Source organism: Cnephaeus nilssonii (genome assembly GCF_951640355.1).
Source record: "Cnephaeus nilssonii genome assembly, chromosome: 6".
NCBI classification, from domain to species: domain Eukaryota; kingdom Metazoa; phylum Chordata; class Mammalia; order Chiroptera; family Vespertilionidae; genus Cnephaeus; species Cnephaeus nilssonii.
Genome location: NC_137077.1, coordinates 95,561,165 through 95,589,084, shown reverse-complemented (window position 1 = coordinate 95,589,084; position 27,920 = coordinate 95,561,165). Strand labels below are relative to the sequence as shown.

General features: G+C 40.1%; 1 protein-coding gene and 1 pseudogene across 2 annotated transcripts; both read right to left on the bottom strand.

Annotated features, from left to right (window-relative positions):
• Positions 1-300: 300 nt before the first annotated feature.
• RPL21 (ribosomal protein L21) lies at positions 301-5,805 on the bottom strand. Its single transcript, XM_079774875.1, has 6 exons — positions 5,582-5,805; positions 3,423-3,501; positions 2,584-2,645; positions 1,935-2,047; positions 1,148-1,298; positions 301-676 (listed from the first exon to the last, which is right to left on the bottom strand). Exons 2-6 carry the CDS (start codon positions 3,487-3,489, stop codon positions 587-589), a joined length of 483 nt encoding a protein of 160 aa, XP_079631001.1. The 5' UTR covers positions 3,490-3,501; positions 5,582-5,805; the 3' UTR covers positions 301-586.
• Positions 5,806-9,322: 3,517 nt separating this feature from the next.
• Positions 9,323-10,408, bottom strand: LOC307101120 (ubiquitin-conjugating enzyme E2 Q1-like; annotated as a pseudogene). Its single transcript has one exon. The product of its transcript is annotated as a ubiquitin-conjugating enzyme E2 Q1-like (transcript).
• Between the last annotated feature and the right edge of the window lie 17,512 nt (positions 10,409-27,920).

The following is a 27,920-nucleotide window of genomic DNA, read 5'->3' as shown; positions in this document are numbered from 1 at the left end:
CACAAGCACTATTTTTTCTGAGCAAAGTTTCATGAAAAGTGGAAGCAACTCATAACTAGTATGTAACTCACAATGAAGAGGATAATTTGAATCTATTTTCTAAGTAGCAGGCTTCAAAGGCAAGTTTCTGATCCTTAAAATAGGGTACTTATCTAAGTAATCTATTTTCCTTGAGCTTAGCTATAATGCAAGATGCCACTTCCTAACCAATGGAGTATTCTTTGTTGCAAAGTAGACCACCTCATATCTTTCAGCAAACCGCCCCACCCCCCAACTAAATTCAAATAGTGAAGACATCACCCAATGAATTAGGACACAAAGTTTTATTTTCTTTTTATTGATTGGCTGCCTCCTGCACGCCCCCCTACTGTGGATCGAGCCCACAACCTGGGCATGTGCCCTTGACTGGAATAGAAACCGGGACCCTTAGGTTCACAGGCTGACGGTCTATCCACTGAGCCAAACCAGTTAGGGTGACACAAAGTTTTCTTTAATTATTCTCTGGGGGGAAGGGACGCCACACTTCCACTCAATTAAAAGAAACATTATTATCAGCACAGAAGTCTTTTTTATTTTTTCCCACTTATCATGCCATGAATTCATAGGGAATGGGTTCCAGCAGCTCAGGCTCCTTTCCATTGGTTCTCACAAAGTGTGCTTCTCTGGGTGGAGCAGGCTATTTAAAAAACAAAACAAGGCAATGGAATAATTATGTTAAGAACTGTAACTCAATTTCAAAGTGCTCTCAGAACCAATGAGGTAACATACACTGAATGGCCAGATTATGATCTCTGAATGCATAATAATCTGTCCACTCAGTTTATATCCTATATAATAAAAGGCTAATATGCAAATTGTCCCCTCAACCAGGAGTTCGACCAGCAGGCAGGCCCGCCGGACCCCACAGCATGAATTCATGTAGCACCAGGCCCCCTCCCCCCTCCCTCCCTCCCTCCATCTCTCTCTCTCTCTATATATATATATATACTGAGTGGCCAGATTATTATGATCTCTGAACGCATAATAATCTGGCCACTCAGTATATATACTCAATGCTTTAAACTTTACTAACTTGCATATAAAATTATCACTGAGCAAATTTCACAGTTGTCATGATCAACCAAAAAACCCTTTGTTGAGCACTCACCTGCCGCTTCAATTGAACCCAGGTACCTTTCTCTTTGGCTTCCTTCTTTTTCTGATCATTTTCCTTCACACGTTTCAGGAAGCTATCTCGGCTCTTAGAGTGCTTAATATGCTCAATACGTACATTAATTCTCTTGGCAAGAATCTTGCCCCTGGAGAAAACAGAAATTCTTATAAATGCTTCATAAAAAATAAAACCAAATTCAAAAAAACTTTTGGCAGTTTCATTTATTAAATAAACCATGAACCCTTTACCCACAGATAGGGTAAGTTAACAGACCCCAAAACACTAAATAATTTAACCTAAACCAGATCGCTAATAACATTTGTAACTTATTAAACGTCTTTTTAAAAAAATATATATTTTATTGATTTTTTACAGAGAGGAAGGGAGAGGGATAGAGAGCTAGAAACATCGATGAGAGAGAAACATCGACCAGCTGCCTCCTGCACACCCCCTAACGGGGATGTGCCCGCAACCAAGGTACATGCCCTTGACCGGAATCGAACCTGGGACCTTTCAGTCCGCAGACCGACGCTCTATCCACTGAGCCAAACCGGTTTCGGCTAAACTTCTTTTTATACTTTGGAAACTAGAACTGCCTAATACCAAATCCTGTAAGTCTATTTTGTTTCCTCTGACAGGATACAAAACAAAACACCCCGTTTGCTTGAGTTTTAAAAGGATATTTCCTTTGCCCCACTTGAATGACCAATAAAGACATAAGTCCAATTGGCAAAGTGAAAAGGGGGTAGGAGGGAATACGAATCAAAGAACTATTACTTACTTAACTTGTTTGTTCACAATAATGCCCACTGCATGCTGGGTGACATTGTAGACTCTTCCAGTTTTGCCATGGTAACATTTGTGGGGCATTCCTTTCTGAACAGTGCCCATTCCCTGTTAAGAAAGGAGGTAAACGTTACCTCAGCAAGTGCCTCCTCCTTTTAAACCCTGACTTTTATTAAAGTAACTAAAAGATTTTTTCTCTTTTAAATGGCAACTCAAGAGCTTTCAGAGCCGGTGAAATGCATTTTTCACGTTGCTTTGAGCAATCAAAAAGACAATCATCATTAAGCTCCAGAGTGCCAGAATACTCTCAAATATAGCTCACAAAAGAACATAACTTTCACTAGTTTTATTAGTAATCCCAATCAATAATTAAAACTCTGCACTAAGGTATCCCGTTTCACCTCAATAAATTCTCATGTCTCCTATATTTTCCTACCTGCTGTTAACAAGAGAAAATTCTTAGACTCAAGAATAGCACTTCAAAAACTGGTTTTAAAAGTAAAATTAAATTAGCTGTTCAAAGGCAATGGATTTTTCCCCACTTCGGAGGATAAAAAGAGCCAACAGCTGCACTATACACTAGTATTTGTTCTTATGTTACACTAAATCTAACTTTTCTTTTAATGTTATTTCCCCAATTTTACCTTGATGTCCACAATATCACCTTTCTTGTAGATTCGCATGTATGTGGCCAAAGGAACAACTCCTAAAAACAGTAATATCAAGATTAAAAAGTCAATTCAAAGAAATATAACCTCACTAGTTTTCAACACACTCCCACCTTTGATAGTGTACATTTTAAAAAGATATATTTTTGTTGATTTTAGAGAGGGAGACAGAAACATTGATGGGAAATAAACTTCCACTGGCTGCCTCCTCCACCTCCACTACTGGGGATTGAGCCTGCAACCTGGGCATGTGCTCTGACTAGGTATTGAACCAGTGACCACTTGATGCATGGGAGGATGCTCAATCCACTGAGCCACTCCAGCCGGGCAGTTATGTACATTTTTTTTTATTTTAAAATATATTTTTATTGATTTCAGAGAGGGAGGGAGAGGGAGAGATAGAAACATCAATGATGACAGAGAATCACTGATCAGCTACCTCCTGCATGCCCCCTACTGGGGATCAAGCTTGCAACCCAGGCATGTGCCCTTGACTGGAATTGAATGGGGACCCTTCAGTCCACAGGCCAAGGTTCTAACCACTGAGCAAAACCCGCTAGGGTAGCAGTTGCCAACCGGTGGTCATCCGTGAGGTCCGAAAGGTTGGCAACCACTGCCTAGGGCATATGTACATTTTTAAATCTTGCTAGTTGACAATGTAAGTACTACTATATAAAATTCATGCTTTTTATTACAAAATTAAGTTAGGTAGGTGGTTAATTGCTACTAGAATACATTATATTATCTGCATCTCAAGTGTGCTAACAGCACAAATGTATACAATGGCTGGTTTCGAAGGGGACAAATCTACTTACCATGTTTTCTAAAAGGCCGAGAGAACATATAGCGGGTGCCTCTCCTCTTTCCCTTTGTGTTCGTCATTTTGGCGAATTACTGAAACCAGAAAATGTAAAGCAGTCAAATACAACGGCAAAATTGTTACTAGCCCCTTTAACCAAAAAACCCGTAATTTTAAATGGTTACATCTCAGTAGCAATGCCAGAATTGGAAAATGATCTAAAAAGCTGACTCATGAACAAGTATTTCTTACAAAGGGCAAAAACCATCATTTTAGCGAGTAAGATCTTTGCCAAACCTGCCTAAATTCTGTAACGAAACTCCATTAAGTAGCAGAACTGGATTTTAGAAACCAAATCAGTACTTTGCCTGTTAAAAGAATATAAACACACATGATCTCTACCACACTATTACCTGTAGAACCCAGCCTAGAATGCCAAGGGCGTTGGAATTACTAACTAGAAGATAGTTTATTGTTGGAAAGCTAACAACTCAGCCTTGCATTTTTACTTTGTGGATTAAACTCCTTTTACAGCAAACCTAATTTTTGTGTGACTTTATCTCTTGTACAAAAATCTATTAACTGCCAAAAATCTCCAACTCTTCATATTTCTGACTGTTCACACAATTGCTCACTAGGTAATGCATGTAGGGTAGGAGGGAGAAAAATAGATTTTATGACCACTGGCCTAATTTTGACCAAGGTTCTACTTTGGCCACCTGCTTTCTGGGAGACCTACATTTACTCCCTGATTCTCGCCTTTAATATGGGGTTAATACTTGACAATGTGAGGTAATGGCTACAAAGCACTCAGCAATTCCTCACACATGCAAAGTGCTTACTAGTAAATGGTAGTCAATTCATCAGCCTAAGAATTCATCTATAGCCATTTAGAATGAAACCTTTCACTTTGTGTCCCAAAAGGTTTTAATTGTTTCAGGTCATCTAAGGACAGAATTACCATTGCTGACAATGACTACAGGCAAAGTAATACCCAAGTCTGGTTTCACTTGTTGACAGAGTTCTAACATAAACTGGTCTCTTAACACTCCTTAATCCTAAAGATAAATCACTCCACCAGAGTACCCTTTTGTGGGGCAAGGAGATCCAAAATATTTAACCTAACCACCACAGCCAAACAAACCAGTGTTACAACAAGTGCACCCTTTAACTTTAAAAAGCAACTAAGAATCTATTAAATATTAAGTTCACATAAACTTGTGTTAAATTCATAAACAAGGAAAGATGCTCAAAGTGGCAGAATCAGGAATGGGAGTAATATCTGATTCAAGCCCATGCTGCTTGCACCAGACTCATCTTCCCGTATAAAAAATTCATTGCACATCACGACCCAATACACCTGAGTTCCAAAACCGGAACCCACGATGGGATGCAGCCTGCAGTTTGCTCAACACAGGCAGCTGGCAGCTACTACCTACCTACAAACTAGACAAAAAGAAATGAAGATCAAGCGGGTACTCGATAACCTTTCCCCTGCATTTCTAAACCAGTTATTCAGGAGTCCATTCATTCAACACAAGATGCCCCAGCATTAATGAAACAAAATGTTTTCCTTTCGTACAACTGCGACCCGGGGCCAAAATTAAAAACGGGAAATCATTTCATGCACCGAAGACTAATGGTCTGGAGTTCACTATCCAGGACGACACAGTTGGAACCCATTCCGTTCTCCAACCACGAGGCTTTTCACCCACAACCAGGCCTCGCCGGAGTTTTAAACCCGTTCCTACTATCCCGCAGTCCCAAACCGACAACATTACAAGTGTAAGTAACAGATTAGGGGGAAACACCATATTGAAAAGTTTAAAAGGCATCACACCACGCGGCCCAACCCCACAGAGCCTGTCCGAGTAGGCCCAGGATGGTGGAGCGAAGCCGTGGGTGGGGACACAGATTTTGAGTCGCTTTCCAGACTGACCCGAGTCGCCTCACGCAGGTGATGCGGCCTCCTTTTCCCCGAGCCTGGCCCCTGCTAGGCCGCGGCCCCGCGGACTGGTCCTCCGCCCCCGCCCCAGCCCGGCACCGCCGGCCGCACGCCGCTACCGGGCGGGAGAGACACAGCTCCGCCACCCAGGCCAGAGGGACCCAGGCAGCCTGCACAGTCTCCCTAGGGCCCCGATACACAGCCTCCGGGGCCTCTGGGTTAGGACTCACGTCTGTGGAACCACGGCCGCCGGGAGCCACGCGCAGGGCCGACCTGGAAGATGGCGGTTCCGGCCGAAAGGAAGGAGGCGGGGCCGCGGCGCGCGCCTTACAAGGACCCGAGGGCCGCCCGCGGCGCTGCCGGAAGGAAACGCCAGCCCAGAGCGTCTCTTCTGGGATTAGGGGATCGTCTCCGAGAATAAGGAGAGCCCGTCAGGATATGTTCCTTTCTGATGAAAAAGAAGCAATCGACCCACGTAAGCTGATACTTGGATCTTGCCAGACAGCCCGGAAGGGGCCTTCAAGGGCGTCAAACGCACGCCGCCTCCCGAGCGCGCCTACGTCAGCAGCCACGCCGGAAGCGGGCGCCTGGGCGTGCTCCCTGCAGCCTTAGCTGTTGCGGAGCGCTTCTAGCTGCTGCTGGTAGAAATGACGACACGGGCACCAAAATCAAATAGTTAAGGCAAGAATATTACCCAGTTTGTGTGTCTCTCAAAAGCCGTTTTCGCCAGATGCGTCAGAACATACTGCCGGTGTGTGCATAAATGATACAACCACTTTGGAAAGCAGTTTGGCAAAAGCCAGTGGAGCTGAAAATATTCAAGTAGTAAATCCCAGCATTCCGTCCAACGCATGTATCTTACAGAAACTCTGATATGTAGACAGTGGTGTGCACAACAGCACTGTGAGTAGAAGCAAACACATTATGGGATAGTCACATGATGGAACATTAAAGGCCAATAACTTAAGAAGGAATCCAGAAATAGGACCAGGCAAAAGAGGATGATGTAGATTACATGTAGTATGACAATTTACATGTACACAATTTTAAAACAAAACAATACTGTATATTATTTAGGTAAAATTTACCTGTGAAGCCATCTGGTCTAGGAATTTTGTTTGTTGGGAGTTTTTTGATTACTGATTCAATATCCTTAGCAGTTATTAGTCTGTTTAGATTTTCTGTTTCTTCCTGATTCAGTCTTAGAAGATTGTAAGTTTCTAGGAATTTGTCCATTTCTTCCCGTTCATTTTTTTTTGGGGGGGGGGGGGGAATATAATTATTCATAGTATTTTCTTACAATCCTTTGTGTTTCTGTGGTGCCAGTTGTCACTTCTCTTTCATTTCTGATTTTTTTTTTGGGGGGGGGGGGAGGGTCCTCTCTCTATTTCTTGATGAGTCTGGTTGAAGTTTTAACTGTTTTGTTTACCTTTTCAAAGAACTAGCTCAGCTTCACTGATCTTTTCTGTGTGTTTTTAGTCTGTATTTAGTTTATTTCCATTCTGGTGTTTATTATTTCCTTCCTTCTACTCACTTTAGGCTTTGTTTGGTCTTTTTCTAGATTATTTAGGTTTAAGATTAGATTATTTTAAATTGTTCTTGTTTTTAGAAAATATGCCTGTATTACTTTGAATTCCTCTCATAGAAGTTCATTGGCTGTGTCCACTTATCATAGTGAAATGCCCATCTTTGTCTCTTGTACAGACCTTGTTTTAAAGTCTGGTGTTTTTTTTTCCTACGGATATTGCTAGTCCAGCTTTTCTTTTCCATTTGCATGAAATATCTTTTCCCACCCCTTTACTTTTAGTCTCTGTGTGTCCACTTAGCCTGCTTCAGTTGTTTATCTGCCTTTCCCCATAGGCATGTGAGTTTTTAGTCCCTGCCATTAGTTCATGATCAACCATTCTCAAATGCATATTCATTAGTGTTAGCATTCCCCACTGCAGTTCCAGAGTTAGTGTGCTAACAGATTAGGGGGAAAGACTCTGTAAAGACTATTCTCTGTAAAGTCTATTTCACATTTTTCTTTGATAATCAAATCTTTTATCTCTTCACCTTTCCTTCAGCTGATGATGGCCTCATTTTTATTAGTGTATAAGCATGCTCTGTCTGGTCCTTCCATCTAAACTCACCAATCTCTCCTTTCTGGCCCTAATTGACCTCATTTTCCGTTCCACCTACTGCATCATATTTTCTGCCATCAAGCTTTATAAAAAAAGAATCATATGAAATTACTGTTTTTCTACATCAAAAATTGTAAGATTTCAGCAGTGTGGTTTTACCTAATACATGAACACTGTTAACTCTTCCTCATCCCCCATTCTGTTTTTAGTTTAATCTGACTTCAGCTCCAATCATGCCACTAAACTGCTCTTGTCAAGGTTATCAACTGCTTCATATTGCCAAAATTGAAAGTTTCCCTTCGTTGGCCACACCTTCCTCCTTGACACACTACCCCTTCAGAACACTCCACAGGCTATTTTACTGGTTTTCCCTTCTCTCCCTACCAGTGACAAGTCACTGACACCGTCATGTCCCGCCGCCCCCTAGTGGTCAGCGCACATCATAGCAAGTGGTTGAACGACTGCCCAAGGGGACAATTTGCATATTAGGCTTTTATTATATAGGATATATATAGAGAGAAACATTGATTTGTTGCCTCCTGTATGTGCCCCAACTGGGGATAGAACCCTCAACCTAGGTATGTGTCTTGACTGGAAATCCAGCCTGCATGGGAGGACACTCAACCAACTGAACCACCTGGCCAGAGCTATATCCACTTTCTACATAGTAGTCAGAGTGATCTTTTAAAAATGTAAACCTGATTATGTCATGCCCTTGCTTAAAACCCTCCAAAGGCTTGTATTGCTCTTACAAGAAAATCTAAACTTATCTTGGTTTACAAGGTCCTGCATAAATCAGTTATTGCTTATCTTTTCAGGTTTACTTGATCGAGCATCTAGACGGGTTCAGGAATCTGGAGAAGGGCTGTGTGTAAATTAATCAAGAGTCCAGAGATGAAACATAGTTTTGGAAGGCATTATGGGGAGTCAGAGAAGACTTAGGAACATAATTTTGGAAGGCATTATGGGGAGTCAGAGAAGACTTAGCTAAAAGAACTAAGTTCTCCTTGTCTTAGGACCCCTTGCTTTTTTATTAACACAAATTGTCCTAAGGCAAGGTAAATATACACTTCAAAGGCCAGGGTTTAGTACACAGAATCCATTGTCAGATAGGTGAATTGCCTACGGCTGTTCAGGTGTTTGGCCAGTAGGAGGCAATAACATGTAGATTAAGATGCCCTTAGCTGTCTGGCAGCAAGCAGTCATTTTATTCATCCTTTTCAAGTTTGGGGAAATGCCCTTAGCCATTTCCAGATGATTCAGCCCTGCTGACATGCTGGAATTGGCTTCCAGCACTGTTCCTTTAGCCTTTCAAATGGCTTTCTTTCTCATCTTCTTACTTCCTAAATATATACATTGTTTTATATATCTAAACAACTAGAAATTTAATAAGATGTTTTAATCATAGAGCTGTAATTCTTTTCTCAAAGATGCATTTTTTTCATACACATCCATCATACACTGTAACCAAAAAAAGCAGTGTACATGAAATAAAAGAAAATAAATGAAAAATCCATAGCATAGGTAAGAAGGCTCTAGTCTGGAGCACAGCTAAGTTTCTAGCAATATAAGGAAGCTCAAAAGTTTCTTTTATAATGCCTGCTAGCAAGGGTTGCAGCCAGATGATTGGTTGGTCTGTAAGTCAGTCTTGAATACTTGAAACAGTTCAGTGTTGGTTTTTTCCTTAGCATTTAGAATAGCCATCATTGTCCTGTAATAGGCAGAGCTATCACGTCCAGGAAAAATGAGGGAGGGAACCACAGAGGCAGTGTAAGATCCAAATACAGCATTCAAAGGTAATTGGTCTGGTGGTGCCTGAGGAACGAGGAAGGAGACAACACTCTGGGGTTAGCCATCTTCCTTTGGTGGGTGTAACAGCCTTTTTTTTTTTTTTTTCTTCTTCTTCTTTTTTTTTTTTTTGTGTGTGTGGATCTGCACCACGGACTTGTAGGACTGCTGTGCTCTTGTCAGTCTCTATTGAGATTTGTTGGCTCCAAACTGCCCTCATGCTTTTCCCTTCACCAGTGATGCACTGATCTGCATGATTATGGACTCTTATCGAGTAGACACTGCTCCAGCCCTGTTTGGTAAGAAGTTCTGTGCAGATGGCACCTCTACCCAAAACATACCCTCCAGAGAGGACTGGAGATACAACCCTGACAAACGGTGGGTCAAATGGAAAATTACCTTTAAAGGAAAACTTAAGTAGGGTGAGGTTTGTGCCTTCTGTTTCTTTGAGGATCTAGAGATCATTGTGCAGAGTGCCAGCCTGGTCAACTTTGAGGAGTTTGACATTCATGAGTTTGACTGCATAATTTCTATCTTTGAAACTCTGTGATCAGTATATATCCCTGCTTTCCTTCATCAACCGGTCAGTGGCTTATACTAAGCCAGACACTACCCCATTTAAGTAATCTTGTCTCTGGTTCTTAAATTTTCTCTAGTATAGCCAAATTTTCTTTTCAGATTTCTTGCTCTCAGCTAGCTGTTCCTCTTTTATTTCATGGTGATCTAGGTCTTCTGTGTCCTCAGGCATCGTCTCCTCTTCATCTTCTGAAGACACGTCTTCTTGTGTGCACCACTCTGCTGGCAAGGGCTGATCCAGCATCTCGACATCTAGATGCTGCGGGAGGTAATAGAGTTTACATAGGTCAGAGATGATCCTGTTCAGATGCTGCAGTAGCAGAGTATTCCTTTTCTTTATCTCCACCAGCCTTTCCAAGACAGCAGCCACGTTTGGGTCATCAGACTCTAGTGACCAGATGAGGGCACAGCAGGGTATGACTCTGTGATGTTGCACTGGATGCAGATGGGATCGCCAGGCACCAGCCCCTGTGCAGGGAGATGCGGTTTGGGCTCTGCCCCTGCCCCAGCCCCTCCAGTCCCAGCCAGCAGGAACTCGCAGCTCAGCTCGTCCTGGCAGGCACTGGCAATGTATTTTAGTCAACTTTTTGAAAGTCTTTGTCATAGGTAAAATTCAATTGTAAACAGTTTTTCTGTTGTTATTGTTGTTGTTGTTTTTAGCATATATACTATTTATATGATATCAGTTGATCCAGGTTAAGTACCAAAATGATATTACTATTATCCTAAGAAAAGCATAATTAAGAGCAGGGGTCCTCAAACTTTTTAAACAGGGGGCCAGTTCACACTGTCCCTCAGACCATTGGAGGGCCGGACTATAGTTTAAAAAAACTATGAACAAATTCCTATGCACACTGCACATATCTTATTTTGAAGTAAAAAAACAAAACAGCAGAAACACCCGCATGTGGCCCGCGGGCCGTAGTTTGAGGATGCCTGATTAAGAAAATAAAAATAATAGTACACTAAAATGAATTCCAAAATTAAATGTGTTTTTGCTGTGACCTACCATTTTAAACTTCACACATTGTTTTTTACTTAATGTAAATAATTGAATCCCAGTATGGTGTGTGAGTGTGTGTATGTACACATACAGAGAGAGAGATTGAGGTAGATTTTTTTAAATTTATACATTAAAATACACAATCCTAAGCTGTACAATTAAGTGACATATACATATGTCAAAAGTCATATATATCTACTAGTGGCCCAGTGCACGAAAATTCCTGCACTGGGGGGTGAGGGGGGGTGAGGGGGGGCGGGTGGTCCCTCAGCCTGGCCTGCCCACTCTCACAGTCTGGGAGCCCTCAGGGGATGTCCTACTGACGGCTTAGGCCTGCTCCCTGTGGCCAATCAGGGGAAGGCACCGCCCCCATCACCCCCTCATTGCTGCTGCCTCTGACCTCCCTCTGCAGGAGGCGACCCGGCGATCAGGGGAAGGCGACGCCTCCATCACACCTCTACTGCTGCCACTGCCAGCTGCACGGCTGCCTGAGCCTCAGCCCTCGCAGCCACCGCGGTTTGCCTGAGCCTCGGCCCAGTCCTCGTTGCCTGGGCAGCAGCAGCCTCTATCAGTGGCTTACCTGAGCCTTAGGCCGGCCCTGGGAAGTGCAGCCACCATCCACGGCTTGCCTGAGCTTCATGCTGGCCCTGGGCAGCAGCAGCCGCCATCCGTGGCTTGCCTGAGCCTCAGGCAGCCACTGTGGCTTTGTCCAGAAAGATGCAGCATCAAGTCCCCACTCACCCGTGTGCTGAGCACCCAGCCTCCTGCTGATCAGTTGTGATGGCGTGACGACCATTAGCATATTAGCTCTTTATTATATAGGATATCTATATATGTCAAAAGTCATCTGTATCTATATCTATATACTTGTTTTTTTATATATATATCTATATAGTTTTATAACCACTATCTCCAATCAAGATATAGAACATTGCCATCCCCATGGAAAATTCCTGATGTTCCCTCCCAGATAATCCCCTTCCTACTAGAACCATTCAATATCCTGATTTCTATAACCATAGATTAGTTTTACCTATTCTTAAATTTCATATAAACAGTACCCATACAATTCACTCTTTTTGTCTGACTCTTTTTATTCAGCTTCATGTTTTTCAGATTCAGTCATTTTGTTGCTTGTATCAATAGTTCAATTTCTTTTTTATTGCTAAGTAGTATTACACTATATGAATATACCATAATTTATGTATACATTCTCTTCTTGAAAATTTGGGTTGTTTACAATTTTTGCTACTGTGAATAAAGTGGCCATAAATATTTTTGAGAATATGTTTTCATATTTTGGCTAAATGCCTCAGATTAGCATTGCTTGATCATCGGTAGGTGCATGACAAGAATTGGGAGGGTCTGTAGGAGGAACTCTCACACCCTATGTCAATTGTGAAAGCTCTAGAAGAAAAACTCTATGGTTATAACAGAACTCTATGGTTGTAACAGCCTTTACCCCCTTTCTGTTCCCCTCTGTGAAAGAGCTTCCTCCTCTTTGTTTCACATTCTTTTTGCACACCACTCACCATGGCTATATGTACAGGATTAAAATCCTTTCTTTTTCCTGACTAAGTCTTTTTTTTTGCTGGAGTAATACCTGGCTGTTTTTGTTTGCACTCAGTATCTAACTTCATTAAAAATTGCAAAATGGGGGAGAAACCAAGATGGTGGCATAGGTAAACACCTAAACTGCTGCCTCACACAACAATTTCAAAACTACAACTAAAAGACAAAACGGACATCATCCAGAACCACAGGAAGGCTGGCTGAGTGGAAATTCTACAACTAGAAGGAAAGAGAAAAGCACACTGAGACTCAGAGGAGCTGCAGGAGGCAGAGGTTCTGAGATGCATGCGCGGAGAGGACTGGCAACTGAGTGCGTGGCTGGCTTTCTCAAGCGGGAGGGAGACAAAAGCTCCCGACTGCGCTGAACTCCAGTTCCGGGCGAGACTCTGGGGACCCAGACTCATAGGGGATGAAACTGGACTGTCAGGAAAGAGAAAAGCACACTGAGACTCAGAGCAGCTGCGGAAGGCAGAGGTACCGAGGCGCACGCGTGGAGAGGGCGGGCAACTGAGTACGCAGCTGGCTTTCTCAAGTGGGAGGGAGACAAAAGCTCCCAACTGCAATGAACTCCAGTTCTGGGCGAGACTCTGGGAACCCAGACTCATTTAGGGAGAAACTGGACTGTCTGGCAGTGGGCGGAACTCAAGAACGGCTTTCTCTCAGAGGTGCTTGCAGCGATTACCACGGGACACTGAGACACAGGGAGCTATTAGGCCAGGGCTGACGGGAAGCCAATGCTGTCTGCTCTGCCCTGAGACTCCGCCCCATCCAAGCTGAGCACAGAGGCTTTTGCAAGGCTTGTCTCATAAGGGTGTCTCCAAAACAGAAGTTCTCCCAGCGTAAACACAGCTGATCCTCACAGCCAATTGGCTTGGAGGTCAACTCCTCCCAGTGATACCAACAACAATCAAGGCATAACTACAACAAAACTGTGCACACAGCCCACAAAGGGGTGCACCAAGAGTGTCCACCTCAGGTAACTGGGGAGGCTGAACCACTGGGTCCTATAGGACACCTAGCACACAAAGCCACTCTATCAACTCAGGGAAGCAGCCAAAATGCAGAGACAAAGAAACAGGTCACAAATGAAAGAAATGGAGGAAAGCAAACAACTGGATATAGAGTTCAAAACCACGGTTATAAGGCTTTTCAAGAATTTTCTAGAAAAGGCCAATAAATTTAGCGAGACCCTTGAGGATATGAAAAAGGACCAACTAGAAATTAAGCATACACTGACTGAAATAAAAAATATTATACAGAGATCTAACAGCAGACTAGAGGATCGCAAGAATCAAGTCAAAGATGTGAAATACAAAGAAGCAAAACACACTCAACCGGAAAAGAAAAAAGAATCCAAAAATATGAAGATAGTGTAAGGAGCCTCTGAGACAACTTCAAGCGTACCAACATCAGAATCATGGGGGTGCCAGAAGAAGAGAAAGAGCAAGACGCTGAGAACCTATTTGAAGAAATAATAACCGAAAATTTCCCCCACCTGATGAAAGAAATAGACTTACAAGTCCAGGAAACACAGAGAACCCCAAACAAAAGGAATCCAAAGGACCACACCAAGACACATCATAATTAAAATGCCAAGAGCAAAAGACAAAGAGAGAATATTAAAAGCAGCAAGAGAAAAACAGTTAGTTACCTACAAGTGAGCACCCATACGATTGTCAGCTGATTTCTCAACAGAAACTATGCAGGCCAGAAAGGAGTGGTGAGAAATATTCAAAATGATGAATAGCAAGAACCTACAACCAAGATTACTCTACCCAGCAAAGCTATCATTCAGAATTGAAGGGCAGATAAAGAGCTTCACAGATAAGAAAAACCTAAAGGAGTTCATCACTGCCAAACCAGTATTATATGAAATGCTGAAAGGTATTCTTTAAGAAGAGGAAGAAGAAGAAAAAGGTAAAGATAAAAATTATGAACAACAAATACATATCTATCAACAAGTGAATCTAAAAATCAAGTGAATAAAAAAATCTGATGAACAGAATAAACTGGTGAATATAAGAATCAGGGGCATAGAAAGGGAGTGGACTGACAATTCTCGGGGGGAAAGGGGTGTGGGGGGTGCAGGAAGAGACTGGACAAAAATCGTACACCTATGGATGAGGACAGTGGGGGGTTGTAAGGGCAGAGGGGTGGGAACTGGGTGGAGGGGAGGTATGGGGTGGGGGGAAAAAGAGGAACAATTGTAATCTGAACAATATTTATTAAATTTAAAAAAAATTGCCAAATGGTTTTCCAGAGTCAACAACCATTTTTTCAATTTAACATTTCCATTGAAGAGAGACTTTTTTTTTACTGCAAGCTTTTAAAATAGATTTGTGTATCTAGCTTCATCGTACATATCTGAAAACAAAAGTGGTTTCCTGAGTCTCTAATGGTTAATTTGTCTCCACTTTGAGATCTTTAGGTAAAAAGAATAAGAAAAACATTGAAACTTAAAAAGGATTATGAAGTAAATTAAATGTAGAAAGTAAAATTCAAAATTCATTCAATATTTATTAGCATACAGATTAAATCAGATACTGTACTGAGACTATAAAAATGAATAAGACATGCTCTGAAGGACTTCACAAAGAGTTAGGTGGAAGAGAAAAGTGAGTATGTTAACAATATTCTAAGTGGTGTAATAAAGGGCACTGAGTATAAACAGTGTGGGAGTTGTGTAGCTGATGGAATTGCACCTAGGTTAGAGGAAGGGAGTGGAAGAGAACAGAGCCCCTGGACACAAAGGCTTCACAGAGGAGGCTGAACTCAATGAAAGAGTAACACTTTGACCACACAACAAGGAGTAAGGGTATTTTAGGCAAAAAGTATTTTAGCTTATGTAAAGGCATAGCAATGGATTACAACTTCAAAAACTCAGAGAAATGAGTTGTATGGCTCAATGGGTTGTAACATCATCCTGTGTACTGGAGGGTGGCAAGTTCGATTCCCGGTCAGGGCACTTATCCGGGTTGTGTGTTTGAACCCCAGTTGGCTACAGGAGGCAATCAGTTTATCGATGTTTCTCTCCCTTCCTCTCTAAAAAAAAAAAAATAATAATAATCAATGGGAAACATATCCTCAGGTGAGGATTTAAAAACCCTTAGAGAAATTATAGTAATTCAATAGCTTTAGAGAATAAGGTCAACAAATGAACAGGAATGTGACATTAAAACGAAGCAAATTTATAATTTTGCACCAGGATTGAGCAAAATACTAACTAAAACCCAGAACTTTGGTCATTAAGTTAAATTCACATCTTTATTTCCATTTTTGTGTTTTCTCCTGTGAAGGGATTTTAACAAAGTATGTTTTGATATATTCTGGCTTTCAGAAGACACTGGCAGTTTAACTTCAGCAGGGCAAATGTTCCAAGTTAGGAGGAAACATGGATCTGTCTTCCATGTGTGAGGCTCTAGTTGGGAACTCCGTATGAGTATCAGTTCTGTTTGATTTGCCCTTTGTCTTGGTAGGTTGTCAGGAGAACAATTTTAAATAAGGGCTGATTAGGAGTTTCTAGTGCAGAAAACATATAACGAGAATTCTTATCTCCAGGGTAATGTCACTGTAATGGAAGCTAAAGTAACCAGGGCAGAAATTTGTGAATAATTGAAAAACATATAGTGAAGAATAATTATGTAAATCTTTTTTATTGATTGATTGATTTTAGAGAGAGAGGAAGGCGAGATATACATGGATTTGTTATTCCACTTATTTATACATTCACTGATTGATTCTTATATGTGCCCTGACCGGGCGTCAAACCTGCAACCTTGGCATATCTGGATGATACTCTAACCAACTGAGCTACCCAGTCAGGGCCTGGTAAAGAATAAGTATATAAATTAATCAAAATTTTTAATCAAAATTTTCATTTTTAATCAAAATCTTTAATCAAAATTTTCATTTTTAATCAAAATTTTCATTTGCGATCCTGAGAAGCAGAAAGAAATGATCAAGATAAAAATCTGTTTTTTTAATAAACAAAGCAAAGATTGCACTCTTCCGGCATTTGATTCTCTACCTGAAAGCAGTGAAGCATAATAAACAAGCTTGTGATCATGTGATTGGACATTCAACTTGAATCTCAACTCCCTAACACTTTATTGTCTGCATCCAGATATTTCTGTTCCCAAAACCTTCTTTTTGCTCTAGCTTCTAAAATATCTTCAACTGCCCTAGACTTTGCAGCAAGTGCAACATGAGGAAGAACCTAGTTAAATAGCAGAAGTATTCAGAGAGGAAAGGTGTTAAAGTGAGAGTCAGGGAAGTCATTGCAGTGATTTATGAAGACCTGATTATGCTTAGACAGCAAAGCATAATTTGAAGATGTGAAAAAAGATACAAAGTAGATTTTGTAGTAGGTAGGAAGCATCTAATAGACTGTTGGACTTGTAATAAATTGAAGGAGACCAGTTGGTCAATTGGGATCAACAATCCTTACTCTTAATGATTACATTAGTTTTGCTAGGTAATACCATCACTTGGAGTTATCCACATCTCTTCCTAGAATATTTGCTTTTTTGTATTTGTTAAGAAGAAAGAAAGAGATTAACCCTCTTATCTTACACACTTGCTTCATGGTTTATTTTATTTTTATTTTTATTTTAATATATTTTATTGATTTTTTACAGAGAGGAAGGGAGAGGGATAGAGAGCTAGAAACATCGATGAGAGAGAGAGACATCGACCAGCTGCCTCCTGCACACCCCCCACTGGGGATGTGCCTGCAACCAATGTACATGCCCTTGACCAGAATCGAACCTGGGACCTTTCAGTCCGCAGACCGACGCTCTATCCACTGAGCCAAACCGGTTTCGGCCACTTGCTTCATGGTTTAGATGAGGGCTAAGAAATTTCAGTCTCTTGTTAGCTCTGATTGATTGATCGACCTATTGATTGATTGATTATGGCTACCTGCACCTGGATTAAGTAGTTTCTGAGGCCAATTCCAGGCTGACTAAAAATTAAAGAGCATTAGTACCTGATGGACACTCACTGGGGAGAAAAGGACCTCCACATACCATATTTTTGTCACCTTAGGGGCAACGGCCTGCACAGACATAGAAACAGGCTAGGATATAGCATAGGGGACATAGCTTATCACAGGGTGAGTACTTTCAAAGAGGGGTTCCTAAATCAAAGCTAACTGTACTATACTGTACTGGAGGGTACAAAGTATGTAATCTCCCTTGCCCTCCTTTACAACTTCTCTCAGAATCTGGTGTTCTTAAACTCTATGGACCCTTGGGTGTCTGAGACTTTTGCAAGGGATATATGCAGTCAAAAGCCCTAGCCAGTTTGGTTCAGTGAATAGTGCATCAGCCTGCATACTGAAGGGTCCCAGATTCAATTCCAGTCAGGGGTACATGCCTGAGTTGTGGGCTCAATCCCCAGTAGGGAGTGTGCAGGAGGCTGCCAATCAATGATTCTCATCATTGATGTTTCTATTTCCCTCTCCCTTCTCTCTGAAATCAATAAAAGTATATTTTAAAATATTTTCATAGATAATGCTAAGATATTATTTGCCCTTTTTTTTTGCATTGACATTACTATGGTAGTGCAAAAGCAATAATGGGATAAACAACCTAGTGCCTTATGAATCAAGGCAGTGGCAACAACTTGTACTGGTTATTACTGTACTTTTCGCCACCATGCGCCCACAGTTAAGACAAAAAAAGCCAGTTCACTTAATATGCTAGATAAGGGCAGTAAAAAATCATTAATTTTATTGAATCTCCATCCTTTCTCCCCCCCCCCTTTTTTTTTTTTGTTAATCCTCACCCGAGGATATTTTTCCATTGATTTTTAGAGTGAAAGAGAGAAGGAGAGACAGAGAAACATCAATGTGAGAGACACATTGATTGGTTGCTTCAGCACTTGCTCTGTTACAAGGGCTGAGAATCAAGCCTGCACCTGAGGTTATGTGCTCTTGACCAGAATTGAACCCAGGACCCTTCAGTCTGAGGGCCAACACTCTATCCACTGAGCCAAACTTGGGCTTGAATATATATCTTTTTAATAAATTGTGAGTGACACAATGGGAGTATGCATAAAACACTTGTGCTATATAACCAGGATGTTGGTTGTATTCTCACTGAACACTATTTTTACTTGAAAAAAAGACAAACTACATTTATTCAGAGTTGAGAATTTTGGAAAACTTGTTTTCACCACTGTGAGCATAACAATTTCCTACAACTTAGATACTTTTCTGATGAGATCATTGGTGATATGAACCAATGTGGTTTGTTTTATATTGTATAATTAAATGTGTCAACATTTGGATTATCTTCATAGTGGGTGAATTACATTTTCAAATGACTAGCATATAATGTTACAAAATAAGGAATAGGAAGAGATCATTTGAAATGTAAGATAGACCAATAAATTTTACTATAACAGTATAAAAACTTCACTGATTGCATTTTACATTTCACATTCCAACTACTCTTTTAAAAAATCTGCCACTTATTGAGTGTTGAGGTAGTATCAACTAAGAATAACCACAATTACCTGAAAAAGGTATTAAAATACTCCTTCCTTTGATAACACATCTGTATGAGTCTGGATTTTCTTCATATACTTCAACCAAATACCATATGCACTAGATTTGATGCAGAAGCAGATATGAGTGTCCAGCTGCCTTTGACTAAGCTAGACATTAAGGATATTGTAAAAATGTAAAGCAATGCCACACTTCTCACCATTTGGGGGCGGGGGGGGGGGGGGGAGAATGTAATTCTTTGTCATAAAAAGCTGTTACTTATGTTAGCATATAGTGGGGCTTTTATTATTTTTATATAAATTCATGAACATACCTAAAAATTCTTTATTTTAATTTCTAATATGATAAATATTGATAGATAAAACCACATAAACAAAAGTTCTGATTGGTCCCCAGTAATTTTTAAGAGGTAAAGGGGTTCTGAGACTAGAAAGTGTAAGAACACTGTCCTAGTTCCCTCCTTCTGCTGGATGTACTTTGACTCTCAGACGGAGAGCCAGGAATGCCACTGCAAGTTCCTGAAATAACCTCTATTTGACACAGACTTTGACTAATGCAATTTGGGTGAGTCCTAGGTGAAAATATGCATGTTTCCATAGTGATCTTGCTTCTGCAAAGTTATTCAGGAACATGGACACATGGGGTTATTTCCATTTTGCTTTATGAATTCTGAACAAGTCTCAGTACAACTCTTCTAAATTGTTTAGAACTAAAGGACTTCCATTTTTAATTTATCCTGTAATTAGGCTGATTTTGCTTCACTGTTACTCTGTCATGTCCTTAGATTTCTAGTGAAACTGCTTATTAGTCAAACAGGTCAAATTTTGTGGGAAAATCAGATAGGAAACTAGCACTTGGTTATGCTTGTTAAATTTTATCTTGGAGACACTTTAAACAGAAACCCACAAAAGTTTTCTCAAAACAGTCTTTCTGGCTGTCAAATGAAAGAGGGGAACAAATGCCCTATGAGTAGATTGAGAATTTTCTGCTAACTGGCACAGTGTCCTTTCTCTGTCTCTCAGCTCTCATTCAGGTGCTTGACTGTACTCTGATGAAGTAATGCTGGAGGAAAAAAACAACAGTAGTTAGCATAATTATGTGAGAAGTCCGCTGGAAGGCTAATGAACTATGATATTCAGCAGGGTTGAAAATCAGCATAATATTGCCCTGCTATTGGCCAAATGGCTGAAGGCAATTTTCTAACCTGATCATTCTTTTATTGTTTACCAAACTTTACCATTGATATGCCTGTTTGCATGCCTAAAGGGCAAATAAATGTGTACTTAAGTAAATAAAAGCTGATGGGTCCAGGGTTTCAGAGAGCCTCTCCACTAGAGAAAGGTATCTGCCTGGCTCTCCCATGCCTTCTAAATTTATATTTCTTGTCTAGTGTATTCATTTGTGTGTCAGCCCCTTCTCCAGACCTTGAACCCTAGCTGCAAATGGATGTGGCATTCACAACTGGCACCCAACGTGGGGCCTGGAGAAGAAAATTCGCCTGAGCGAAAAACAAAGAAAGTTCACGGGAAAGGTGGGAAGTGCACGGAAAAAGTAGAGGAAAATTCACTGCTCACAAAACCTGTGCCAGCTTCGGAAGTCTCGAGCCGTAAGTGGGCAGGAACATCTTTGATTTCAGCCAGGCTATAAGGGGAAGAATTCGAGTAAAAGGCAAAAACATCATTGCAAATTTGTAGCTTGAATGCTCAAGGATAAAGAAATTAAAATGTCAAAAGGTACTCTCTTAAATCAGGCTCAAGGAAAATGAGTGCCCTTGTCATCCTTAACCCTTTGCACTCGCTTGCTTTTTTCTCAAGCTGCTACCGATGCTAACTGTGTCGAGTCACACTCGACATCCAAGTACAAAAGGTTAACTATGTGGGCTCTTGTCTGAACTGCATTATGCCTAATTCATATTGGGGATCAAAAGTCTGTAATACCTAAGGCCCCAGATCCTCCACCTCTAGTGTGGAAAGGCTCAACAGCTAGAGAAAATGGGGCTATCAGTCCTTTTACAAAAGGATTCTTTAATGCTTTGTCTTAAAATTACTATATGATGCCTTGGGGTAGGCAGCTTTTAGCTGAAATAACTTTAGAGGCCAGTCAATGCTATGGAGAGCAGAATAGGATAAGATCCATGAAAAGAACTCTGATTTATTAAGTCTTGTCTATATGTTATCGGCGCTTGTCAGTTGATTGTTGTTTTATCTGTCTTTTTGTTTGGTTTAATGTGTTTATTGTTAGTCTATTAAGTATGCATTTAATTTAATAGAAAAGAAACAGTAGGTAGCTAGACCATTACTAAATTTCCCCAAAGCAAACAGGATGTGGGGGTAGGGAGAAAGAATATGAGCGGTCATGTGGCTGATAACACAGGTTCTAAGAAAATTCCCTAGACAAAGGGGAGTAACTTTAAAAAAGGCCCCAGCTCATTAATTACTAGGTCTTTTGGTGATCCTGTAAAATGGACGCCCACTCTTGAGAGTGTTATTAAAAGTCTTATTTTTGCCATGTTTTTATTTCCTAGTCCGTCATTTGAAATTTGGATAGGTGAGACATTTCTCCCAATTTAAGGGATATGTCTGGGATTTCTGTACCTGTAAAGAGAAAAAGGCTAGCTTAAAAGAAGGCGCATCCAGACGAAACTGGTTTGGCTCAGTGGATAGAGCATCGGCCTGTGGACTCGGGTCCCAGGTTCGATTCCGGTCAAGGGCATGTACCTTGGTTGCGGGCACATCCCCAGTAGGGGATGTGCAAGAGGCAGCTGATCAATGTTTCTCTCTCATCGATGTTTCTAACTATCCCTCTCTCTTCCTCTCTGTAAAAAATCAATAAAATATATTTTAAAAAAAAAAAAAAAAAAGAAGAAGGCACATCCTGCCTGATTTTGGGTGGCCTCTTGGACTGAGCCCCATCTCTTCACTGATGCTATAGAATAAACCCAAGTCTGTTTTTCTTTAAAAGATGCAAAAATGACACAAGGAAAATATACAGGCTGTATTTGGGCAATAAGATTAGTGATTCCATAATAATGGGCATTTCTTGAATAATAATAGACCACATTCCAAGGTTAACATTAAAGCCACTGAAAGTCAATAAGTTATCTCTGTTACAGAATTTGCCCCCCAAAAAAATGCCTTGGGTAATAACAATTGGTTTTAAAATCTCAAAACTGTTAAAACATAAATAAATAGATGTAACTAAAATGAAGGATTTGTGGTGAAGCTTTTCAGTGATAATTATAGGTATATTGATGGTGGGGGTCCAGTCACTCGTGGGGAGACTGGCTGCACTCTCTGTTGGAGGAGAGGGCTGGTCGCATTTCTTGAGGCAGTAACCTTAGATGTTATCTCTAAGGAAGAATGTGGCAGTTTTAAATTCAAGCGGAGTGACCTGGAGGCCTGCTTCCCTCCTCCCCCTACCTTTTCGCCAGCCTCATATGTCTAAACATACTTTTCCAAAGTCTTTGGTAACTTAAAACTTTGGAGTTTGCTGAATTAAATAATAAAAAATATTAAATATCTATATATTTTAAAATAACAAAATACTTAAATATCAATCTGAGTTTGCCTCATATAAAAAATCTAGAGCAGTGATGGGCAACCTTTTGAGCTTGGTGTATCAAACTTCGCCAAAAAACTGAGCATAACTTGGGTAGTGTGTCACTTTGAGGAAAAAACATTATTTCGCAAATGTTTCATCCTCAGGAGCAGCAAATGTTTCATCCTCGGCATGCGGCCGCCTCAGCGGCCACGTGTCATCAGAAATGGCTATGTGTGTCAGTGCTGACACGCGTGTCATAGGTACGCCATCACTGATCTAGAGGATAGATTTGAATCTATTAATTAAATATGTCTTGTATTTTATTTGAAATATATCCTTAAAAATGTGAAGATATTACTAATCTGAGAAATACTAAGCATTTAACTTGCCACCTAAAATTTAAGGCTTCTAAAAGTTAAAAGTTCAAGTTAAATTGGGAAAGATTATATAGTTATAATAATAAAATGCATAAAGTTTAGAAATTCATTTTTAAGAAAAATAATTCTTGATTTTCTCTGGAGAAATTAGTAGTTCAAAATATTTTGTAGTCCTTATGTGTACTACGTGTGGTAAAATTTCAACCTAGAATATAATATGTTATACAGTCTGATTAAAAAAGAAGGATTAATTCTATAGTCTGAACCAAATTTTTAATATAAAAACCAGTTTAAATTTAATTAATATCTTTTAGAATAATTACAAAAAGTATATAATATAATCTTTGGGTTATGTATATTTGGTAGTCTTTCCAAGTTAAATTTCAAGACTTTAACCAAGAGATAGCTTTGGGACATTTCAAGGGCCCAGAAATGATTCAAGGATTTACTCTCTTCTTAAAAGAAATATTTTTAAACTAAATTAGGCCAATCTAATATACTTGAAATCACGTGGAAAGCTTTATCAAATAAAAATAACTGTGTTCTGTTTATATACATATATTTTAAATGTTATAAAAGTCTCAACCTCTTAGGGAGGGCAGGACAAATTTGCTGAATACCTTTTAAACAAAACCAGATTATTCAGCAATGGAATTTTAAAACAAGAAGCCTCAGACAGCCTGCTCTTCAAATAGGCTAGGGCAGTGGTCGGCAAACTGTGGCTCGCGAGCCACATGCGGCTCTTTGGCACCTTGACTGTGGCTCTTCCACAAAATACCACAGCCTGGGCGAGTCTATTTTGAAGAAGTGGTGTTAGAAGTTTAAAAAATTTGGCTTTCAAAAGAAATTGCAATCCTTGTGCTGTTGATATTTGGCTCTGTTGATTAATGAGTTTGCCGACCCACTGGGCTAGGGGGATGGGGCAGCATCTGTACTTCATAGCTCAAATATATAAGTTTACTTACTTTGCTTTTTCAATAAAGATGCATACTTTAATTACTTAATAAATTAGCTTTTTACAATATAATCAAGGTCTCATATAAACTCAGTTATATAAGAAGCCAATATTTTATAAGCAATTGGTTCTAACAAAGTCCAAAGTAAAAATTTGCATACATATGCAAATGAGCACTAGCCAAAAAGAATGCTGTTTAAAAGTAAATTTTAAGCTTAATAAAAAGGAGAAATTTTAAAATCTCTTCCACTGCTGAAACCTGGTTTGGCTCAGTGGATAGAGCGTCGCCTGTGGACTGAAGGGTCCAGGTTCAGTTCCGGTCAAGGGCATGCACCTTGGTTGCGGGCACATCCCCAGTAGGGGTTGTGCAGGAGGCAGCTGATCGATGTTTCTCTATCATCGATGTTTCTAACTCTCTATCCCTCTCTCTTCCTCTCTGTAAAAGGTCAATGAAATATATTAAAATAAATAAATAAATAAATAAATAAATAAATAAATAAATAAAAATAAAATCTCTTCCACTAATGTTTACAATATAAACTAAAAGTTATTATTCAAGCATTAAATCTCACCATTAATGAGACACCATAAGTAAAAAGAGAGTTACTTTTACTTGATATGTATACATTGCAGTATTGGCCGGCATACCTCTCTCCTATTGGTACTTCTGAAAAGCAACCAAGTTTATTGCACTGTTTAAAAGAAAGAAAAAGGTTTTTAAAAGAAACTCCCAAATGTGGCCTAGAAATTACTCTGGGAGAAAAAAACAAAAGGAGATTCCCTTCAAATATCTAAAAAACTGTAACTAAAATTCAATATATTGGGCCTCAAAAAGAAAAGTAAATAATTTGCATTTTACCTCCCTAAATAAAGCTTATCTCAATATACTCAAAGACTGATAGCAGAAATCCAATTAGTGTCATTTACTGTCCACACCCAACAACAAATGAAGTTAGAAAATAAGCCTTATTTCTGACTGATTTAAATTGGCAAATTGAAATATAAATATTCAGGGGAACTTAGTTGTACTAGGCAGGAACCTATTCCTGAAGCATTAACTGTTTTTACTAATGGTTCATCTCAGGGTAAAACTACTTATCATGCAATGAATTCAGACCAAGTCATCCAGACCAGTCACACTTCTATACAAAAAAATTGAATTAGAAGCTATCAAGGCTGCATTGAAGGATTTATGCTGCTGGCCTGGTAAATAGAATTGCTTTATTAAAACAGGCCACAGCTGAAATCGGTTTGGCTCAGTGGATAGAGTGTCGGCCTGCGGACTGAAGGGTCCCGGGTTCGATTCCAGTCAAGGGAATGTACATTGGTTGCAGGCACATCCCCGGTCGATGTTTCTCTCTCATCAATGTTTCTAGCTCTCTATTCCTCTCCCTTCCTCTCTGTAAAAAATCAATAAAAATATATTTAAAAACAAACAAACGAAAAAAAAAAAAAAAAAACAGGCCACAGAATCTCACCAGCTTTTACATCAGCCTGCCAAAATATTGTACAGCAGGCAAAACAAATTATCAAGAAATGTCCCCTTGCATTTTACATCTGCCTCAAGAGTCTCTAAAATCCCAACTTAAAAAACAAAAAAGGGGGAATAGTGGAGAAATCTCCTGTAAGTAAATTACATCAAGTCTTAATTACTTTAAATTTTTTCACCTGTAATGCTGATAGCAAGACACCCATGGAATTACACTCGTGTCAGAAAAAGCCAAAGGAAAATGGTTTGGTTAAATGAAAAGATCCCGAGTCTGGTTTATGGAAGGGTCCCTTTATTAACCTTTGGTCGAGGATATGCTTATATATTTTTAGAAAACTCCTCCAAGCCCATGTGTCAAACAGGGTGCAACATGAATCCAAGAGAGGGCCTTGCACTCTGAGCCTCACCCTGTACCTGTGGCTGCAGACGATTGACTACTCCAACCACAGATAGCAGTAGCCCCAAGCAACACACTGACGAGACAGAGGAGAAACAGTCCAGAGATGGGGGATGGTAAAGACGCCTTGACATGCTAGCAGTCAGGCTGTGCGTTGGTGCAGGTTGCCCTGTACAAAGCCAAAGAAGGTTGAACCTGCATTGCCATTACCCACCATTTGTCCACCATCCAGAACTCAAGTATCATTGCTGTCATGTCATAAGGGGACAGTGATTGGGAAGGGGACCCATAAAGAACTGATCGCCCAGAAAGAAGCCTACTATGGACTAATTCCTTAAATACCTGACAACAATTTTTAAAAAGGACATGAAAGAACTCAATCCTTTTCATTGAATCTCCATAGATTTGCTTTTTAGCATAGCCACTATTGTCTGTCTCATTCTTGTTCTTACTAGTTAGTATATGTTTAATTCTAGTCTGCAGATGTGGAATGAAAAGTCCTAAAAGGACCTGAGCCCTGCAAGCAGCATACACCTTTCAAGATTTATTAAGAAAACCAAAAGGGGGAATTGCTGGAGGCAAAGACCAACAGTAGTTAGCATAATTATTTGAGAAGTCTGCTGGAAAGCTAATGGACTTTGATATTCAGAAGGGCTGAAAATCAGCATAATATTGCCCTGCTATTCGCTGAATGGCTGAAGGCAATCCCCTAACCAGATAATCCTTTTATTGTTTACCAAACTTTACCATTGATATGCCTGTTTGCATTCCTAAAGGGCAAATGTGTATTCAAGTAAATAAAAGCTGATGGGTCCAGGGTTTCAGAGAGCCTCTGCCTGGCTCCCCCATGCCTTCTAAATTTATATTTCTTGTCTAGTGTATTCATTTGTGCATCAGCCCCTTCTCCAGATCCTGAACCCTAGCTGCAAATGGATGTGGCATTCACAAAGCAAGAAGAATCTGTGGTTGAAATACCTTAACTATAGTACTTGCTGACACAAGACTAAAACCTTTTTAGCCATTAGAAAAATTACTCTGGCTACAGTTTCATATATGCTAGGGATTACTGAAATAGATTTTTTTTTGGAAAACTGACAATAACTTTAACCATTATAATGAACCACAATGACATCAAAATATTCCTATAAAATAATTGATACAAAATGCTTTTAAAAGTTTCAGCACTGGGATTTGTAGCTGAAGCATGAATGTTATGTGAAGAACCTTTGTCAGACATTACTTGTGTGTTTTTTTAATGAAAAAGTTTTAATGTTGACTTAGATTAATGCTGATAATTTGCACTAAGCTTTCAATTTTTATAAATGCATTTCCAATGCCAAGTATTTTCTTCAAACTATTCTTCAAATATTCGTGATGCTTAAAACTTGGTTTCTGCAGTATTTGAAAGACAATTGATGTGCATGAAATTGGTAAGGTTCAATTTCAATCATTTGCTAGAATTCTATTTAATTTTAGAAGATCTATGATAAAATAACTTGAAACTGAATAGTAAACTGGATAGGGAACTTCTAGGAATAATGGTTTGATTAAGTTTGCACATTAAATTTCAGACAATTATAATGTAAGCTTCATAAAGGTAAGGACTTTGTCAGTATAGGTGTACTACTTTATATTCAACTAGAGGCCCAGCACACAAAATTCGTGTGCGGGTACAGTCCCTAAGCCTTGCCTGTGATCAGGGCCATTTTCCCCGGCTGCCCACAGCTGGACCCGCCCCCCACTGCCACCCACCCCTGTTTCCCCATTCGCCATCAGGCTATCAGAGCCTGCTGGCCGGGGGAAGGGACCAAGAAGTTGACCATTCCCACCTGCTCGCCAGCCCCATCCCTGCCGCGGGTTGCCCTCTGTGTGGGGGGCGACTGGCGGGTTGGGGGCTTTGGCCTGGCGCACTCCGTGTCCCCTGCCACCCACTGGTTCCCTGTTCACCATTGGGTGATCGGAGCCTGCCGGCCAGGGGAAGAAACCAAGAGGTGGTCAGTGCACCTCATAGTGACTGGTCGAGCGGTCGTTCTGGTCATTCTGCCGTTAGAGTCAATTTGCATATTACCCTTTTATTATATAAGATGCTTAGCATTTAGTAAATGCTCAAAAAATAGTTGGAAACAGAGATCAGTATTAATCCCAACTAGATAAGTATTAATATTGGTAATTTTAATGGCATTAATGGAATTTTAAGAAAATGATTGTTCATAGTTGTAGAGTCTATGTTAACAGAAT

Coding starts and splice junctions, on each gene's coding strand:
- RPL21 (XM_079774875.1), bottom strand. CDS start 3,489: ATGACGAACACAAAGGGAAAGAGGAGAGGCACCCGCTATATGTTCTCT. Junction 2,646..3,422: donor TCGGCCTTTTAGAAAACATG/GTAAGTAGATTT, acceptor TACTGTTTTTAG/GAGTTGTTCCTTTGGCCACA. Junction 1,299..1,934: donor ATTGTGAACAAACAAGTTAA/GTAAGTAATAGT, acceptor TGTTTTCTCCAG/GGGCAAGATTCTTGCCAAGA.